General features: G+C 44.0%; 1 protein-coding gene across 2 annotated transcripts in view; it reads right to left on the bottom strand.

The window, feature by feature from the left end:
- LOC124776520 (serine/threonine-protein kinase Pak) overlaps positions 1-20,336 on the bottom strand; it is a 140,053-nt gene that overhangs the window by 53,219 nt on the left and 66,498 nt on the right. The window contains exon 4 of one of the 2 annotated variants that reach the window (XM_047251548.1): positions 12,446-12,678. In XM_047251548.1, the coding sequence (XP_047107504.1) occupies positions 12,446-12,678 (233 nt within the window). The remainder of the gene's footprint in view (positions 1-12,445; positions 12,679-20,336) is intronic. The other variant, XM_047251549.1, reaches the window with a different exon arrangement.

Below are 20,336 nucleotides of genomic sequence, written 5' to 3'. Positions count from 1 at the left end.
ACCACCCTAATTACCTGGTGAAGTGTAAAAAGAAGTTCTGTTTTATTCCACTTTTTATGTATGTAGCCATTGCTCCTTTCCTTGCAGTATGCCTACAGTAATTTGATACTGTCTACTACCCTTTCAAGTGCATCTGTTCAATTTCTGTGACTTCTAATGATGTTTTGTGGTACATATTACAGCTACAGAACTAGCTTTTGATTTTTCAGTTACTTTTAGTTATATGAGAAGTTCTTCTTTATTATGTATCATGCTTGTTGGGTTTTCATGAAAAAGTCCAAAATTATATCGATAAAGTGTTCCACAAAGTAAAGAATGAGCACAGCATAGTTTTACTTAAGTAAAGCTTGTATTATAGTCTGCGCACAATTTCCTTCACTGATACACTGAAAGAGCTTTGTTCTACAGTGAGATAACCATCTCAATATCTTGTGCTGTATTGCTATATGTGTTATGTATCTATCTGACTTCGTGTAATGGTTTACTGATTCAGATTGTCATACAACTTTTCTGTGCTGAAGGGTAAATTTTAATTCTCCCTATGGTTTCTAATATTTAGTATTCCTTACATTCTTACCGGATTTTTGGGTTTCTAGGATTTTTACTTCAAGGAGCTACAGGATTATTTTGCAATTATACAAATATCTACAGAATCATTTGGTCATTTATACGAATATAGCTATTTCTGATATAATTTTGGACTTAAATAATCGATGAAATTAGTTTTAGTGAAGTCATTGTTTAACAGACTATGCAATGCAGGAGAAAAATTATGAGACACTTAGTTTATGATTAAATTGGTAGCACCCTCTGACAGAGTATTCAGTGAAGGATATGAAAGCCACAAATTTTTTTTTTTTTGTGTTTAAGGTTCTTGTGAGCCTGGAAAATTACAGAAATAAAAGATCTTTGTCATGTTTTTTTTATTTAGTGAACACTGTCTCAGGAGATGCCCCACTTCATCGAATGATGTGGGTTTTGTGTGCAGTCAGCACATTTTTAAGGTTAAGGGGAGACAAAAATTTACTAAAATAATGCAGAAAATAAATTTTTATATTCTGAAGGAACTGTGTTGCTTGATTTCAAAAGGTTATTGTTGTTTATTGTTGTATATGACTGATATTTTACTGAAAGAAAAGTTAAGTCCCTGAAGTGAAAGAGTAAACACAGTACACTGACAAAACAACTGAACATGCTCACAAATCATGGACCAGATTTTTTACATTACTTTATGTAATGGCGTAAATTTCCTCAGTTTAATTACACAGCTACATAGTGTAAGGAAGCATGGAAAAACCAAAGCAGTTTCACTTCAAACCCTTTAAGTTTTTATACTGTAGCTGCATCATGTGTCACAGCACAGTTCTGATACAGACTGTTATCTATGTGTGACATCACCAGGGAGTGCACAGACCTGTTGTCTGGGTGGCATTGGGTGAAGGCAATCATGACAAGAAAGTAGCAACGTTTCCAAAAATTAGAAGAATAAAAAGATTCACCAGTACCTGTGTGTTCACCACTTTCTGGCCAGACACATATTCCTTTTGCTTATATATTATCTTACTGTATGTGCAACATCCTAATACCTTGTATATATACATATACATTGATTTTTTGTGGTTTTAGGGCGCAAAACTTCTATGGTCATTAGCGCCCAGCCCGTGACATAGAAAACAGGAAAAAAACGAAATTTAAAATCAGCAGCAATGGGAACAAAATCATAAAATTTGAGTAACTAAAGGCAGAAGGAATGCTTAAAAATCCACTATAGAAAGGGGTTGGTTGTCCCCCAAAAAAAAGCTTCAAATGACTGACGTCATTTCACTGTCACTAATAAACTGTAGAACGCGGTCAGCTGAGCGCGTGTCATCTGCTAAAATCGACGATAGATCAGGCGATAGCTGTAGACGGGAGCGTAACGGATTAAAATAGGGGCATTCAATTAAAAGGTGTCTGACCGTCCACAGCTGAGAGCAGTGGGGACAGAGTGGGGGAGGATCACCGCTTAAAAGATGTCGATGACTAAAAAGACAGTGCCCTATCCGGAGTCGAGCTAAAATTACCTCCTCCCGACGACGCGTTCGGGAGGAAGAGGTCCAAGCGCAAGGAAGGGCTTTCACTTCCCGCAATTTATTGTGGGGGAGTGTTGACCAATGCGCATGCCATAAATGAGCAGCTTGGCGACATAAAACGCTCCGTAGATCGGTAAACGGAAGAGACTGAATAGCTGGCCGAGGAAGAGAGACTGCAGCCTTGGCCGCTATATCGGCCGCCTCATTTCCACAGATACCAGCGTGTCCCGGGAGCCAGAGGAACGCCACTGAGACGCCCCCCAGGTGGAGCGAGCGCAGACAGTCCTGAATCCGGTGGATCAGAGGGTGAACAGGGTAAAGAGCTTGGAGACTTAGGAGAGAGCTGAGAGAATCTGAGCAGATTACGTACTGTATCCGCTGATGGCGGCGGATGTAGTGGACAGCCTGGAGAACAGCGTAAAGCTCCGCAGTATAAACCGAACACTGGTCGGGAAGCCGAAAGTGATTTGGGGTGTCGCCAACAATATAGGCACTCCCTACACCTAACGATGTTTTCGAGCCATCGGTGTAAATAAATGTGGCTTCCGTCATTTGTGCACATAGAGCAGCAAATGCCCGACGGTAAACAAGTGTAGGGGTACCATCCTTGGGAAATTGACATAGGTCTCTGAGCAAGTTGATCCGGGGACGGAGCCAAGGCGGTGCTGTACCCCAAGTTGTCAAGAAGGTTTTAGGAAAGTGGAAGGAAGGGAATGGAGCAGTTGACGGAAGCGGACTCCCGGGGGTAGTAGGGAGGAGGAGCGGCCTGCATACCAGACATCAAAGGAGGCGTCGAAAAAAAGGTCATGCGCTGGATTAGCAGGCATGGAAGACAGATGGCTAGCATAACGACTCAGAAGGACTGCCCGCCGATTGGACAGCGGAGGTTCAGCAGTCTCAGCATAAAGGCTTTCCACAGGGCTGGTGTAAAAAACTCCAGATACTAAACGTAATCCACGGTGGTGGATAGAGTCGAGACGCCGAAGAATAGACGGCCGAGCAGAGGAGTAGACTATGCTTCCATAATCCAATTTCGAGCGCACTAAGGCGCGATAGAGGCGGAGAAGGACCACTCGGTCCGCTCCCCAAGAGGTACCATTCAGGACACGGAGGGCGTTAAGCGAACGCAGACAGCGAGCCGAAAGATAGGAAACGTGGGAGGACCAGCACAGTTTTCTGTCGAATATAAGACCCAAGAATTTAGCGACGTCGGAAAACGGAAGGTTGACAGGACCTAGATGTAAGGAGGGCGGAAGAAACTCCTTACGTCGCCAAAAATTTACACAAACGGTCTTACTGGGTGAGAAACGGAAGCCGGTTTCGATGCTCCACGAGTGGAGGCGATCGAGACATCCTTGAAGACGTCTTTCAAGAAGGCTGGTCCGTTGAGAGCTGTAGTAGATCGCAAAATCGTCCACAAAGAGGGAGCCCGAGACATCAGGAAGGAGACAATCCATAATTGGATTAATGGCGATGGCAAACAGTACAACACTCAGCACGGAGCCCTGGGGTACCCCGTTTTCTTGGGAGAAAGTACGGGAGAGAGTAGTGTTCACCCGCACCCTAAATGTGCGCTCTGCCATAAATTCGCGAAGAAAAAGGGGCAGCCGGCCTCGAAAGCCCCAAGAGAACAGTGTGCGGAGAATGCCTGTCCTCCAACAGGTATCGTATGCTCTCTCCAGATCAAAAAATATTGCTACCGTTTGGCGTTTCCGGAGAAAATTGTTCATGATATAAGTGGAGAGAGCAACAAGATGGTCAACGGCAGAACGATGCTTTCGGAATCCGCATTGGGCTGGTGTTAAAAGACTGTGGGACTCCAGCCACCAAGCTAAACGGTAATTCACCATACGCTCCAAAACCTTACAGACACTACTCGTGAGAGAAATGGGGCGATAGCTAGAGGGGAGATGTTTGTCCTTTCCAGGTTTCGGAACGGGAACGACAATAGCTTCCCGCCATCGCCTGGGAAAGGTACTGTCGGTCCAAATTCGATTATAAAGGCGAAGGAGGTAACGCAGGCTATGGGTTGATAAATGCAGCAACATTTGGACATGGATACCATCCGGTCCTGGGGCGGAGGAGCGAGAAGAAGAGAGTGCATGTTGGAGTTCGCGCATGGAGAAAACAGTATTGTAGCTTTCGCGATTGTGAGAGGAGAAAGCAAGATGTCGCACTTCCGCTGCACGTTTCTTCGGGAGAAACGCTGGCGGGTAATTTGAAGAGCTCGAAATCTCAGCAAAGTGCTGGCCCAATGAGTTAGAAATTGCGACGGGGTCCACTAAGGTATCATGCGCGACAGTGAGCCCAGAGACCGGGGAGAAACTAGGCGCGCCTGAGAACCGTCGAAGCCGACTCCAAACTTCCGAGGAGGGAGTGAAGGCGTTAAATGAGCTAATAAAGTATTTCCAGCTTGCCGTCTTGCTATCGCGGATGATGCGACGGCATCGCGCACGGAGCTGCTTATATCGGATACAGTTGGCCAAAGTTGGATGGTGACGGAAAATGCGAAGAGCACGTCGCCGCTCACGTATTGCGTCACGGCATGCCTCGTTCCACCAAGGAACTGGAGGGCGCCGGGGCAATTCGGAGGTGCGTGGTATTGAACGTTCTGCAGCTGTGAGAATAACGTCGGTAAAATGTGTGACCTCATCGTCGACGCTGGGAAAGCGACGGTCATCGAATGTCGCTAGAGACGAAAAAAGTGTCCAATCGGCTTGGGCAAACTTCCAGCGACGCGAGCGCATATATGGCAGTTGAGGCTGCAGTCGAAGAACACATGGAAAGTGGTCACTCGAGTGTGTATCATCAAGGGCGAACCATTCGAAGCGCCGAGCTAGCGGAACAGTACCGACCGCAAGGTCCAAATGAGATAAATTTGCCGTGGAGGCAGACAAATATGTGGGGACCCAGTGTTGAGGCAGACTAGATCCGCTTGGTGGAAGACGTCTAGCAATAGTGAGCCACGTGGACAAGGATGTGGAGATCCCCAAAGCGGGTGGTGGGCATTGAAGTCCCCGACCAGCAAATAGGGGGGTGGAAGCTGATCAAGAAGATGAAGGAGATCAGCTCGTGCCATTGGTGTAGACGATGGAATGTATACCGTACAAAGAGAGAACGTGTATCCAGAAAGGGAAAGACGGACGGCGACAGCTTGGAAGGAAGTGTTTAAGGGGATTGGGTGATAATGGAGAGTATCATGGAGCAGAATCATGAGTCCTCCATGGGCTGGAGTGCCTTCAACAGAGGGGAGGTCATATCGGACGGACTGAAAATGAGGGAGAACAAAGCGGTCATGGGGACGCAGCTTTGTTTCCTGAAGACAGAAGATGACCGGCGAGTAGGATCGTAAGAGGATCGACAATTCCTCCCGATTGGCGCGAATGCCGCGGATATTCCAGTGGATAATGGACATAGGGTGAACAGAAAATGGAGGAACGTGACCAAGGGTGCTGTCAACTCAACGACTGCTCAGAGCTTGCGACCGACAGCATGGAATGGCATGCAGTCGAAGGCAGAAGATCCTGATCCATAGGTTGGTCAGGAGCAGCTCCTGCCACCAACGATCGGCCAGTTGACCGGCCACCAGCAGTGCGCCTCGGCGACACAGAAGATGGCCGAGGGCGATTTCCGCCAGGTGGTGCTGTAGATGGGACACGCCTTGGCGGAGAAGGAGAGGAACTGTGTTTCTTCGTAGCCTTCTTAGAAGTATGATGTTTAGATGAAGGAGGAACCGATGGTTGTGAAGTTGCGGTACGTAAAAACTCTTCACGAGAATGCTCTTTTTTCGAAGACTTGGCGTCTGACTTTTGGGCTCGAGATTTAACAGAACCCGATGAAGGGTGAGCCATAGAGTGGGCAGGCGAAAGGGGTGAGGTTGAACGGGCGATCTTTGCGCTGGCCGATCTGACGACCGTGGTACTAAAGGTGAAGTCGCAAGTCTGCGTGGCCGCCTCCTTTGTTGGTCGAGGAGAAGCAAGGACAGCGCTGTATTTACCTTTCTGAGGCACGGTGGGCTGTCGACTGGCGAGTAACTTTCGAGCAGCAAAGGTCGACACCTTTTCCTTCACTCTTATTTCCTGGATGAGCTTTTCATCCTTAAAAACGGGGCAATCTCGAGAGGAGGCAGCGTGGTCACCCATACAGTTGATGCAGCGAGGGGATGGAGGTGGACAAGCACCCTCATGGGCATCCTTGCCACAAGTAACACATTTGGCCGGATTGGAACAGGACTGGCTGGTATGATTGAACCGCTGACATCGATAGCAACGCGTAGGGTTTGGGACATAAGGGCGAACGGAAATTATCTCATAGCCTGCTTTGATTTTTGATGGGAGTTGAACTTTGTCAAATGTCAAGAAGACAGTGCGGGTTGGAATGATGTTCGAATCAACCCTTTTCATAACCCGGTGAACAGCTGTGACGCCCTGGTCAGACAGGTAATGCTGAATTTCTTCGTCAGACAATCCATCGAGGGAGCGCGTATAAACGACTCCACGCGAGGAATTTAAGGTACGGTGCGGTTCCACCCGGACAGGGAAGGTGTGGAGCAGAGAAGTACGCAGCAATTTTTGAGCCTGGAGGGCACTGTGTGTTTCTAACAACAGGGTGCCGTTCCGTAATCTGGAACAAGACTTTACAGGACCCGCAATTGCGTCGACACCTTTCTGTATAATGAAAGGGTTGACCGTGGAAAAGTCGTGACCTTCGTCAGACCGAGAAACAACAAGGAACTGTGGCAACGATGGAAGAACAGTCTGTGGCTGAGACTCAGTGAACTTACGTTTGTGAGCAGACATAGTGGAAGGTGAGGAAACCATTGCGGAAGAATCCCCCATGATTACCGGCGTCTCCGATGGCGCGCTCCTCCCTTGTGGGGGCCCTCGCCGAGGGCACACCCGCCTTAGGTGATTGTTCACACCTCAGGTCACACCTCCCGACAAACGGACGGAGGGACCAATCGGCACTTTCGGAAGGTATCAGCTCGGGTAATCACCCCTCCCTGGGCCTGGCCGTTACCAGGGGGTACGTACGTGTCCTACCTGTCTACCCGGGGCGGGGAATTACGCGTTACCCCGTCACCGGCTACGCATGGAAGTGCGTGGGTCGGCCTTCAGACACGCACAGGGAGGAAAGAAGAGAAAGGGAAAGGAAAGAAGAGAAAGGGAAAGGAAAGAAGAGGGGGTCTCAAACGCCGTAGCGGAGAAAAGGGCAAGGAAAAGAGGGAAGGAAAAGAGAAGGACAGAGGAAGGACGAGGACTGGCAAGTGTAAGAGCAAGGAATTTGAAACAGTTTCGAGCGTCCGTCTCCGGACATAGGCACAAACCATACTCCCAGAGGGGGAGAAAGGAAGGAAAGAGACAGAGGAGAGGGGGGGGGGGCGAAGATGGGGGACGGGGAGGGATGCGGAAAGGGAAGGGAAGGTATGCAGCCCGGAAAAGGAAGGAGGGCCACATTAGCTCAGGGTCCCATGCTCGCTACGCACGTGTCCACAAAAGAGTTGTGGACCCCCTGGGGGGCTATATACATTGATGTAACTTCTTTATATCACTTGAAAAAAATTGTTTAAAGTTAGAAGCTGCTTTCACCATATCAATTTGGACACATTTTTTGTGATTTCAAATCAAAGAATTTTTATACATGGCTCTGTATAAACTGAATGAGAGCACTGTGCTTTGTGAAATCGCGTAGTTCATGGCAACTTTCCGGTGGCACTTTGTTACACCATTGATTGCATTCACTGAGGATACACCAGTTAAACATTACTATGGTATTAATGTTAATCACTGGCAGTACTCTTATACAACGATCAATGGGTAGTGTTGGTCAATTTTTATCCAGTTTGAAAGCAACAGAAATAAGTGGTCATTTCGCAGTAATCTTGGTGAGCAGATGAGTCTCAAAAGAAATAACATGTTTTGTTTCAACACATGGGGGGGGAAGAACAAAGAACACCACACACAACCTAACAGCATAATATAGTGCGACTCAAAAAATGTTTACAAACTGACGTGGCACAATGGGCTTACAACAAGGATGAGTAACATCATACGAACAGGGGTTCGCAAATGCCACGAGAGAGAGCTACAGTCACAATAGAAAGGTGCTCTCATTGTTTTGAGAGCATTCACGAACTCACTGAACAATAATTTGAGTTTGGGCAGCATGATGTGTGAAATTTCAAACTTTTATTAAATTCCTACTCTACAAGTGTAAAATATTCATTTACTATCTACTAAAACACTATTTAGGTGCTCAATAGAAAAGAGATTCAATTACATACATCACATTGTTTATGTCTGACACTTGAGTACAAATAAATTTTTGTACACAGACTGAATCATGCAGTCTCGTATGATCAATCATATACATTTAAAAATAAAGATGATGTGACTTACCGAACGAAAGCGCTGGCAGGTCGATAGACACAAACATACACACAAAATTCTAGCTTTCGCAACAAACGGTTGCTTTGTCAGGAAAGAGGGAAGGAGAGGGAAAGACGAAAGGAAGTGGGTTTTAAGGGAGAGGGTAAGGAGTCATTCCAATCCCGGGAGTGGAAAGACTTACCTTAGGGGGAAAAAAGGATGGGTATACACTCGCGCGCACACACACACACACACACACACACACACACACACACACACACACACACACACACATCCATGCACACATATACAGACACAAGCAGACATATTTAAAGACAAAGTGTTTGGGCAGAGATGTCAGTCGAAGCGGAAGTGCAGAGGCAAAGATGATGTTGAATGACAGGTGAGGTACGAGTGGCGGCAACTTGAAACTAGCGGAGATTGAGGCCTGGTGGGTAACGGGAAGAGAGGATATATTGAAGAGCAAGTTCCCATCTCCGGAGTTCGGATAGTTTGGTGTTGGTGGGAAGTATCCAGATAATCCGGATGGTGTAACACTGTGCCAAGATGTGCTGGCCGTGCATCAAGGCATGTTTAGCCACAGGGTGATCCTCATTACCAACAAACACTGTCTGCCTGTGTCCATTCATGCGAATGGACAGTTTGTTGCTGGTCATTCCCACATAGAATGCATCACAGTGTAGGCAGGTCAGTTGGTAAATCACGTGGGTGCTCTCACATGTGGCTCCGCCTTTGATCGTGTACACCTTCCGGGTTACAGGACTGGAGTAGGTGGTGGTGGAAGGGTGCATGGGACAGGTTTTACACCGGGGGCGGTTACAAGGACAAGAGCCAGAGGGTAGGGAAGGTGGTTTGGGGATTTCATAGGGATGAATTAACAGGTTACGAAGGTTAGGTGGACGGCGGAAAGACACTCTTGGTAGAGTGGGGAGGATTTCATGAAGGATGGATCTCATTTCAGGGCAGCATTTGAGGAAGTCGTATCCCTGCTGGAGAGCCACATTCAGAGTCTGGTCCAGTCCTGGAAAGTATCCTGTCACAAGTGGGGCACTTTTGTGGTTCTTCTGTGGGGGATTCTGGGTTTGAGGGGATGAGGAAGTGGCTCTGGTTATTTGCTTCTGTACCAGGTCGGGAGGGTAGTTGCGGGATGTGAAAGCTGTTGTCAGGTTGTTGGCGTAATGGTTCAGGGATTCCGGACTGGAGCAGATTCGTTTGCCACGAAGACCTAGGCTGTAGAGAAGGGACCGTTTGATGTGGAATGGGTGGCAGCTGTCATAATGGAGGTACTGTTGCTTGTTGGTGGGTTTGATGTGGACGGACGTGTGAAGCTGGCCATTGGACAGATGGAGGTCAACGTCAAGGAAAGTGGCATGGGATTTGGAGTTAAATAAAAAACAAAAGAAAGGAAATAACAATAATAAGACAATTTTTAGTACATAGAATACAGATACCAAAACATCAACTAAATAAACAAATAACTTAAACTCATGGGACTCACTAGAATCCAGTGTCGGTGTTCAAACTTGCCCATTAATTTTTCAATGCAAGTTTAAAGCAGGATTAGGATGAGGATAAATGTCTCAGCACCAGTTAGATGTGAAAAGTTATGTTATATTATACTTGCATAGTAATATTTGGATTTGTTACTGCCCTTTGAACTCCTACAAGAATAGGCATGACTTAACAGCTCGAGTTGCCTGAAGTGAGGAACCAAAAGGTATCAAACCTCCACTGCAAGCCACTGTTCACAATGAGGCAGACATCTTTGAATTATTGTCTTGGGAGTAAAAATAAGGAGTGAGAAATAAAATCTATTGTTACATCAAACAGATCTATTGAACCTGACATAAGATTTAATCACACATCCAGATCATCCCTATCCCTTCACTGCCTAGAAAAACCTACAACAGAGATTTCAGTCAATTGACGGTAAAAATTAAAATATGACTTATAAAAATGGTGTGATGTCAAGAGTGTCTGCTCAAAGTTCAGTTTCTGAACTCTGGAGGAGTAGCTGATGCTTTCATTAGGTCACATTACGTTTACAGCAACTATTAAGGCAGTGGAAGGCAGAAATTCTCACACTTTAGTTTACATCTACATCTGCATTTTGTAAGCCACAAAAGGGTGTGTGGAGGAGGATACATAGCTTAGCAAGATAGTCAGACATATTTCCATATTAATGCTCCAGAGGAGAAGTCCAATGTTTCTATCATTTTAACATTTCATTTGATGCTTTGTTAGAAAACCATCATGGTGTTCACCTCAAATGGTTTATGCAAACCAAGAAAAACTTACATCTACAGGGTGGTGCACAAAATGTGTTACCAATTGTTTCTTTCACAATTTACGACATACATTAGATATCCTGCTGGGATCTCTACAGCAGTACCAGCAGAGCTTGGAAAAACAAACGAGTTACGAAATGATGTGTAATTCACAATACTGCCGCTAGGAGACTAGTAAGCAGCAATGGCTGACAATGCAAGACTGACGACACAGCAACGATCGGCAATTGTGTTACTTTTTCATTAAATGAAAAGCCTTGTTGTGACTCTGAGGCATTTTTGACAACAGTTTAACACACGATGGGTCCCTTCCAAGAAGACCATCCACAGGTTGTACGATAAATTTGTACAGGAAGGAACAGTATTCGAAGCGAAGCGACCTCGGCCTAAGCCTGTTTGTTTGCCGGAGAATATTGAAGCGGTACGAGTTGCTGTACAGAGAAGTCCCGGGGAATCGTGTAGAAAGGCAGCAGTGCAACTGGGACTATCCAGACGCTCCGTTCAACGCATTCTTAAAAGTGACCTCCATATCTATCCATACAAGATGACCTGTGCACAGAAGCTCACTGAAAAACACAAGCAGCAGAGACTACTGTTTGCTCAGTGAGCGGAGGATAGGGAAGAAACTCTCAATAATGTTTGGTTTTCAGACGAGGCGCATTTTCATTTAGACGGTGTGGTTAACAAACAAAATGTACGCTTTTGGGCCACTGAAAACCCACAAGCGCTTCATGAACGACAACATTAAGCTCCGAGGATTACAGCGTGGGCAGCAATTTCCAGTCACGGACTTATTCGACCCTTTTTCTTTGAAGAAACTGTGAACAGCGAGCGTTATTTGTGCATGCTTCACAATAGCTTCATTCCACAGCTTCTTATACTACCTTGCCCTTCAACACGCAGTGGTTCATGCAAGATGGAGCAAGGCCACATACTGCAAACACTGTGTTGGAGATTTTACACAAGCATTTCGACATGCGGATCATTTCACTCAGGTTTCCAGGTTGCTTCAGTGACGGACAAAATTGGCCCTCCAATAGTCCAGACCTCAATCCATGTGACTTTTTTCTTTGGGGGTACCTAAAGAAAAAAATTTTCCCGAAACGGCCACATGATTTAATGGAGCTCAGAAGACTTATCCTTCAAGCTTGCAGTGAAATTACGGAAGACATGTGCCGTAGGGTAATCACTAACTTCAGCGTTCATTTGAAAGAAGTTAGGAAATGAAATGGTGGACATACTGAGCATGTGCTGAGTTAGAACAAATCTCCATGGACAGTTGTTCATTGTAGTATATGTTCCTTTCAGACTGTATTGATAATAAAGTTTATATTCAAAAACAAAATGGTAACACATTTCGTGTGCCACCCTGTAGATAACCACTCATCCCAAACATTAGACTAGTCACTATGCCGCAGGGACAAGAATAACCATGATGTAAAAGCAATTGTTCAAAAACAATGCAAAGAGAATACTGGGAAGGGTGGGCCACATCTTCGAAATCATTCTTCTCTAGTACTAGATGAAGCAACATTTGATACAGACAGATATCAGTTTTATCACCGTGTGTTGATGCATATAATTGTAACTGCCTAATTTACAAAAAGTTTAGTCCAAGATGATCTCCCCCTGACCACCTCTTTATCAAATTCTTTCAATCAAACTCAGAGATTCAATGTGCAAGTCTCATACTTACTATAGATTTTGTACGTTCTGGCCGAGCAGCAACAGGTGGAGGTGGGGGTTCTTCATCCACCTCACTGCTGGTTGGGGCCGAAGTGACATTTCCTCCTCCCTCTGTATCTGGTGTTGTTGACGAAGGGCTGCTACTAGAGGGCTGGCTGAGGCTATGCTGGCTATGACTTGACCCAGATTGCGTTGTCACTTGCCGCAAACTGGGTCTTGGGGATGGGGCTAATTCAGCTGTTGCTGTCAAAAGTCACACTCTCACTATCTCGACTACACAAAAAGAGGCAGTTCTTTTTGCAGTTATTCCTTACACAGAATGTCACATTTTTATATGAATGAAGTTACACATTATGTAAAACATGTAAAAAAAGCAATGCACATTTATAATACAGCGAAGCATGACCTAAAATAACAACAGGATAACACAAATGATGTGATGCATCAACACATCAATTAAAAATGATGACATTAATCATTAAGGAAAAGCACGGAAAAAAATGAATGGTGCATATTTTCAAATGCCTCTTTAAAAAGTACAGGATTGCAAACAGCGTAACTAGAAAGATCTAATGCTTCTTAAATTAATGAAAATCCACAAGAAAATAAAATTCACCTGCTCTCAGAATTGTTAATTACCTCAAAAATTGAAGACAACCATACTTTTCATGTAGACAGTCATTTATATGTGATTTTTATGTTTTCAACAACAGCTAAAATGCTAGAAATATTAATAACTATCAAATAATATAATAGAGGGAAACATTCCACGTGGGAAAAATATATATAAAAAACAAAGATGCTGTGATTTACCAAACAAGAAAGCACTGGTAGATAGACACAATAAAACACACACACACACACACACACACACACACACACACACACACACACACACTCTTCAAGCTTTCGCAACCCAAGGTTGCTTCATCAGAAAAGAGGGAAGGAGAGAGAAAGACGAAATGATGTGGGTTTTAAGGGTGAGGGTAAGGAGTCATTCCAATCTCCTTACCCTCTCCCTTAAAACCCACGTCCTTTCGTCGTTCCCTCTCCTTCCCTCTTTCCTGATGAAGCAACCTTGGGTTGCGAAAGCTTGAAATTTGTGTGTGTGTGTGTTTGTGTGGTTTTTTATTGTGTCTATCTACCACCACTTTCTCGTTTGGTAAGTCACAGCATCTTTGTTTTTTTTTTTATATATAACTATCAATAAGATATAAACTGATAATGCTTAATGCAGATGAGATTCCTTTTTTACTAGAACTAAAGCCCAACAGAAAACAAGAATGCTGATACTGGTTCTTGAACAGATGAGGTAAAAGACTTCTTCTACAGAACATAGTGAGGAAAGGGAAGATTTACAATTGTCATCCCACACATATGCTTATATTTGACATTCACCCCTCTCCCCGAACTATGAGCAATCCACTTCCTGCAACATTGTTTTACATGACAAAGCAGTCAACATTTTGTGTGTGTGTGTGTGTGTGTGTGTGTGTGTGTGTGTGTGTGTGTGTGTGTACGTGCGCGCGTGGGCATGGGTGTGTGACTTGCTCTCATATGTTCCATCCCGTGTTTCACAATTGTTTCTGTTTCCCACCAAGAGAGATAAACATGATTATGAAGTGTCCCTTAATATCCTCCTGCACAAGATATCTCAAGTCAAATACATACATAGAGAAAGAGACGAAACAAGTCTCATATCCGGTATGTTACTCTGAAACCTAAAAAGCAGGTACAGATAAATCAGTTGTCATACTAAACACAACAGAATATTAAAAAAAGACTTTTCTCAGTCTGAAGAAACAAAATAAGGAGAAAATAAAAATATGAAAGACAAAAGATATGACATCATGAATAATAAGGAAGGTATAGTTGAAACAATCAAATAACTGAACAACAGAACACTGATTAATGAGAGTAAGGAAATTGTCATGAAAGATCAAGGATGCTTAACAGCAGTAGCCTACAAGGCTGTGGCTCTGTGACAGACTTGTGAAACATCAGATCCACTAATCTGTCTAGCTGTGATATGTGACATTACAGCAGACTTGGGAAATGAAAGAAAACCAAGATAAATCATTTGGTAGTATTTTGAACTCAGTCATTCTATGAAGTATAATGATGCCAAGATTTTAACACAAGCATCAAGACACTGGGACAGCGTCATCAAAGAATCTATTGAAATTAATATCGAGGAGTATCTTATTAGCCGTAACATCCGTTTCCAGCTGAGCTCAGCTTGGAACCCAACACTTTATCTTCTGAAGATGCAATGGAGGCAACATCAAGGCCCCAAGGGACACAAGTATGAAGATGGAATTAGTACATGTAACAAAGGACACATGTGAAATGGTACCTCAGATAACAGACACAATTCCTGAGGACATTCTTCCGAGTCTCGAGCGATAATTTGAAAACCACAGGCCTGAAAATAGCACTGCAGCTTCTCCTGGTGGGCATGGACTTTGGACACAACGCCTGACATTGTAAGAGAATGTCCTAGATCATAGGAGGACTTAAATGATGACAATCACAAAATAAAACATTTAGCACGGCTTGGATGTCATTCAGAACTTAATACAGCAAGATTGACAATGGATAATAACCACAAAGTACACAAGCAGTGTGCAGAACAGCCACGGCTGGAAGAAAATGCTACAGTCACTGCTACTGGGTGGCGCACACCACAGACAGAGCGCCTGATGCAGCTCGAACAGAGGGAGCACCTAGCGCAACATACGCATATATACCAGACTCGTTCCACACTGGAATCAGCATCAGACAGCACCTGAAGAAGACTGCAAGTCTCGCAGTTGAAATATCATGCAGGAAAGATGCGAATAACTGGCAGCATTCCAATTATTCAACATGACAATGCCTTGCCGGGAAAGCATGAAGAATTACATTAGAAGACTCTATGGGGAGGAAATGTATGTGAATATCAGAAAGTTGGATACACTTCGACAAAGATAGGGGAGACTTCTCAGTCCCTTTCTGTTTCCTGCTGTGATGCCGAAAAGAGAACGTGGTTCTCGTGTTTGCTAGAATTAAACAATCATGGCAATTCCAGTGTGGCCAACAGAATTAAACATCAAGTGAGATTAGCATTGTTCAGGGTGAAAGTATGTGACATGTGCCACCAACTTGATGTGAGACATGTGCCACCAACTTGATGTGATACCCAGAGTGTTGCTGTCTCTACATCTTTTTATGGTAAATTCCCTAACCAGACAAGACAGGGAGCGAGTTAATGGCATCTGCTGGTTCCTAGAGAGGGCACAAGGAAAACATCAGCAATTAGTCATGTTTTGAATATCGTAACGACAAGATGCAGCAGAACGAGGACACTTGCACAGTTGTCAAACTGAGCAAGAAAGATCTCAATGTGACCACCTAGAAGGTATGAGTAAAGGTGTTTACTTTGCAGTTACCCCCAGAAAGCTTCCTGTTGTGGACTGTCAGTGCAGTGGAGCAGGTGGTTCTGAAACTTCCTGCCAGTGAGGCTTAAGAAATTTGACAAGAGACATGTCGGGTGATCACTAAAACCAAGCTGCCCCAATCAAACACCTCCTGTGACAAGAGGTTGGCCCTCAAACGACTCCGGGAAGATGACATCATTCTGGTGTTACCGGCCAATAAGGGGAATGCTACCTTTATCCTACAGAAGGCAGATTATGACAGTAAGGTGCGGCAACTTCAGGGCGACCCGATATGCAGACCAGTAGAAAGGGACCCCACAGATAAGGTGTGGATAGGAAGACCAGTGCTATTCTAAAGAAAACTGGCCTTCCAGAAAATATCGTTAAGCAGCTAAGAGCTAAAGCACCAGTATCACCCAGACTTTATGGCCTGCTTGCCTGCCTGCACAAGGAAGGGGGTTTCTCTACATCCAATAGTCAGCAACAATGGTGCAGCCTCCTAACTCACTTCTCAACACCTTGGGAAGATGCTCTCGCTATATGTGGGGAAGTGTGTCCATCACATTTCACAACTCAGAGGATATCCTACAACTCTTCAGGCAGCTACAGATCATGGACTCTAACATTATGGTCAGTTTCGATGTGGCCTCCCTGCTCATCCCCATACCACTGAATATTCACTTGAGCTGATTGGAGGAAAGTTCAACAGTGCTCTCCTGGACTCATTCAGGCACATACTGACCTAAATGTATTTCCTTTATGAGGGTCAATTCTATGATCAAACGGAAGGGGTGGCAATGGGTAGCCCTCTCTCACCAGTGGTGGCTAATCTCTTTATTGAAAGATGTGAAGAGGAGGCACTTATTACGTCAGTTTCTGATCAACTGAAACACTTTTTTTGGTATGTGGATGACACCTTTGTCATATGGCCCCATGGGAGAGAAAAGCTCTATGTTTTCTTGGACCATCTAATCTCATACCACCTTACCATTAAATTCACCATGGAACTGGAGTCGGATTGACTACTCCCTTTCCTAGTTGTGCTAGTTAAGAGGAAGGCAGTTGGTACCTTCCATCACAATGTGTACAGCAAACCACTCACACCAACTTGTACCTGCTAGCCAGCAGTTGCCACCAGCTGTCACAGAAAAATGGTGTACTCAGAACTCTGGTCCACCGGGCACAAACTCTGTCAGATCCCAATAATTTGGCAATGGAGACAGAACATCTATAATCTGTGTTCTACAAAAATAGATATCCTTCTCAAAATGTTCAAAACGCACTGCGTCCTGTTTCCCTGCCAGATATTTCTGAAGAGGTACAAGAGGAAACACAGAGGGTTGCATATTTGTCACATGTCGGGCTGACATCTGCCAAAAATCAGCAGAATTTTCCTAAAACATAACATCAGAAACATGTTCCATCCACCCACCACAGTTAAGGCTCTGCTACGGAGCACGAAGGATGATCTGCGTCTACAGAGACTAGGTGTTTAGCATGTTCTTTGTGAATGTGGTATGGCATGCATCGGCCAGATGACCACAACTGTTGATATCAGATGCAAAGAGCACCAAAGGGACACCAGACAGACAGGCAACCAATCCAGCAACTGCTAAGTATTGAGTTCTAAACAATCACTCTACGAAATCTAATAAGGCCAAGATTTTAACACAAACGCTAAGATACTGGGACAGCTTCATCAAAGAATCTATTAACATTAAGGTTGCGGAGAATCTTATTAACCGTGACATCAGTTTCCAACTGAGCTCGGCTTGGAACCTGGCTCTTCTGAAGATGCAACTGAGGCAACATCATGACCGCAAGGGACACACATATGAACATGGAGTTGAAGATAACAGGACAGTACATGTAACAAAGGACGCAGGTGAAATGGTACCTCAGACAACAGACAGCATACCTGAGGACATTCTCCAGAGTCTCAAGCGGCAATTTTAACACCATCGGCCTGAAAACAACACTGTGGCTGCTTGTGGCAGGCAAAGACTTCAGGTGTCCTAGATCACAGGAGGACTTTGATGATCACAATCTGAAGATAAAAAGTCTAGCACAGCTTGAACATCATTCAGAACTTAATACAGCAAGGTTGACAATGGATAATAACCACAAAGTATGCACAGAGTGTGCGGAATAGCCGCATCTAGAAGGAAATGCTACAGTCGCTGCTATTGGTCGGCACGTACCACAGACAGAGCACCTGATGCGGTTCGGAGTGCAGAGGGAGCACTTACAACAACACAGGCATAAATACCAGACTTGCTTCACACTGGAATCAGTATCAGACAGCACCTGAAGAAGACTGCGAGCCACAGAATGGAAATATCATGCAGGAAAGATGTGAATAACCAGCAAAAACCTGATTATTGAACGTGACAACACCTTGCCAGGAAAGCATGAAGAATTACAAGTGGAAAGACATTAATGTTACAGTTTCGCAGACATTATAATCATAATTAAATCCTGCATAGCATGTAACAGATAGCAATGTTGACTTCTGAATGACTGTTCAGAACATTCAAGCAGACAGAAACACTCCTTAGAAGATGACACTGCAATGTGAATGTGTTAATGAATTACAGAAACTGATACAACACAGACTGATATGAGTAAACAATGTTGGTGTATGAGGTGTGATCATAAAGAAACAGGAAACTTTATTTATTGGTCATAAACTTTGTCACTTTCAAAGTAATCCCTGAAACTTAACTAAACTAAACTCTGCCCGGACACACCATGAAGGCCCAATGGTACTTAACAGCCGCTGTGTCATCCTCAGCCACAGGTGTCACTGGATGCTGATATTGAGGGGCATGTGGTCAGCACATCACTCTCGCAGACGTATGTCAGTTTACGAGACCAGAGTCACTACTACTAAATCAAGTAGCTCTTCAGTTCTCCTCACAATGGCTGAGTGCACCCCTCTTGCCAACAGCACTCAGCCCGACAATGCTTAACTTTGGTGATCTGATGGGAACCCGTGTTGCCCCACAGCAACAGGGCTGTTGGCTTTCAAAGTAATCTGTATTAGATATAATACACTTGTGCCAGCATTTTCTTTTATCTTGGAAGCACTTCTGGAACTCACTTTTCATTATGGTGTTTGGCTCCTTCAGCAATTCTGTTGTTATCTCATCAATGGTGGCAAAACAACATCCTTTCATGGTTCTCTCTGGTCTCGGGAATAAAAAGACATCACAGGGGGTCACATCTGGAAAATACAGTAGCTAAGGCAACACAAAAGTTTTGTTTTTTGCCAAAAATTCACTGAACAAGCAGAGGTGTGAATGGGAGAATTATCGTGATGCAATTTCCACAAGTGGTTCTGCCACAATTCTGGTCCTTTTCTTTGGATTGCTTCACACAAACAGTGCACAACTTCCAGGTAGTATTCCTTATTGACCATATGACCATATGACCAAATGGTATGAACTCATTATGCGCTATCCCCCTGTAATCGAAGGAAACGTAAGCAACCTTGTCAAATTTTTTCAGTCTTTGCTCTTCAGGCAGTTTCCAGTGGGCGATTGGGCCTTGATTTTGACATCATACTCATATACCCATGTTTGTCACCTGTTACACTTCCTTTAGAAGTTTCATTGCTGACTTCATTCAACAACTGCTGAATGATGTCTTTGCAATGTTGTTTTTGGTTGAACTTCATCAATTTCAGACCAAACTTTGCTGTCACGCATTTCATTTCCAAAACATCCAAAAAAAATTTGCTTGGCATGAGCCAAAGGATATACCAACACTACCTGCAACCTCTCTGATGGTGATTCAGTGATTTTACAGAACCTTTTTGTCTTCAGTAATTGATGTCCTGGGTGTCCATGGTGTTTTGTTGTCTTCAATGTCTTCTCAATCCTCTTTGAAACATTCATACCACTCATAAACTCTTGTCTTACTTACAATAGACTCACCAAAAGCCATAGTCAACAGTTTGGAGCAGTGCTACACTTTATTCCATTTTTCAACAAAATTTAATGTAACTTCTTTGTTCCATCTTTTCCGGAAGTAAAAATTCGCCAAGCTGGAAAATGTATATAACCTTTTCGACTGTCAACAATTAACAAAGTATTCAAAAGTGCTGGAAATGCAAACATACATCAGGAACATGTGTACCAACAAGATAAAAAAATAAATACATTTAAAAATCGGATGTATAAAGCTTGTGAAATTAAGGGATTCCAATTAATTTTTTATCATACCTCATCATCCTCTGTGGATTATAACAACACACAATATTTCTGAATATTCACAGCTGAAGTCATGAAGACATTAAAGCTACCCGTACGAAAGAAGATGCAAACACATTCAGGGCGGTAAACACTGAATTTAATATGTGAAGAACTGTGTTGTTGGAGAAAAACACTTTTCCACTCCTCAGACCACACTACAGCCCAAAAGGTCAATATGTATTCCCTTAAGACATCCACTAGTTATAGCCCACCTTGCTGCTATTTC

This window comes from Schistocerca piceifrons, chromosome 2 (assembly GCF_021461385.2).
Source record: "Schistocerca piceifrons isolate TAMUIC-IGC-003096 chromosome 2, iqSchPice1.1, whole genome shotgun sequence".
Classification (NCBI taxonomy): Eukaryota; Metazoa; Arthropoda; class Insecta; order Orthoptera; family Acrididae; genus Schistocerca; species Schistocerca piceifrons.
Note: the sequence above shows the minus strand (reverse complement) of the source record. Positions and strands in the feature narration are given on the sequence as shown.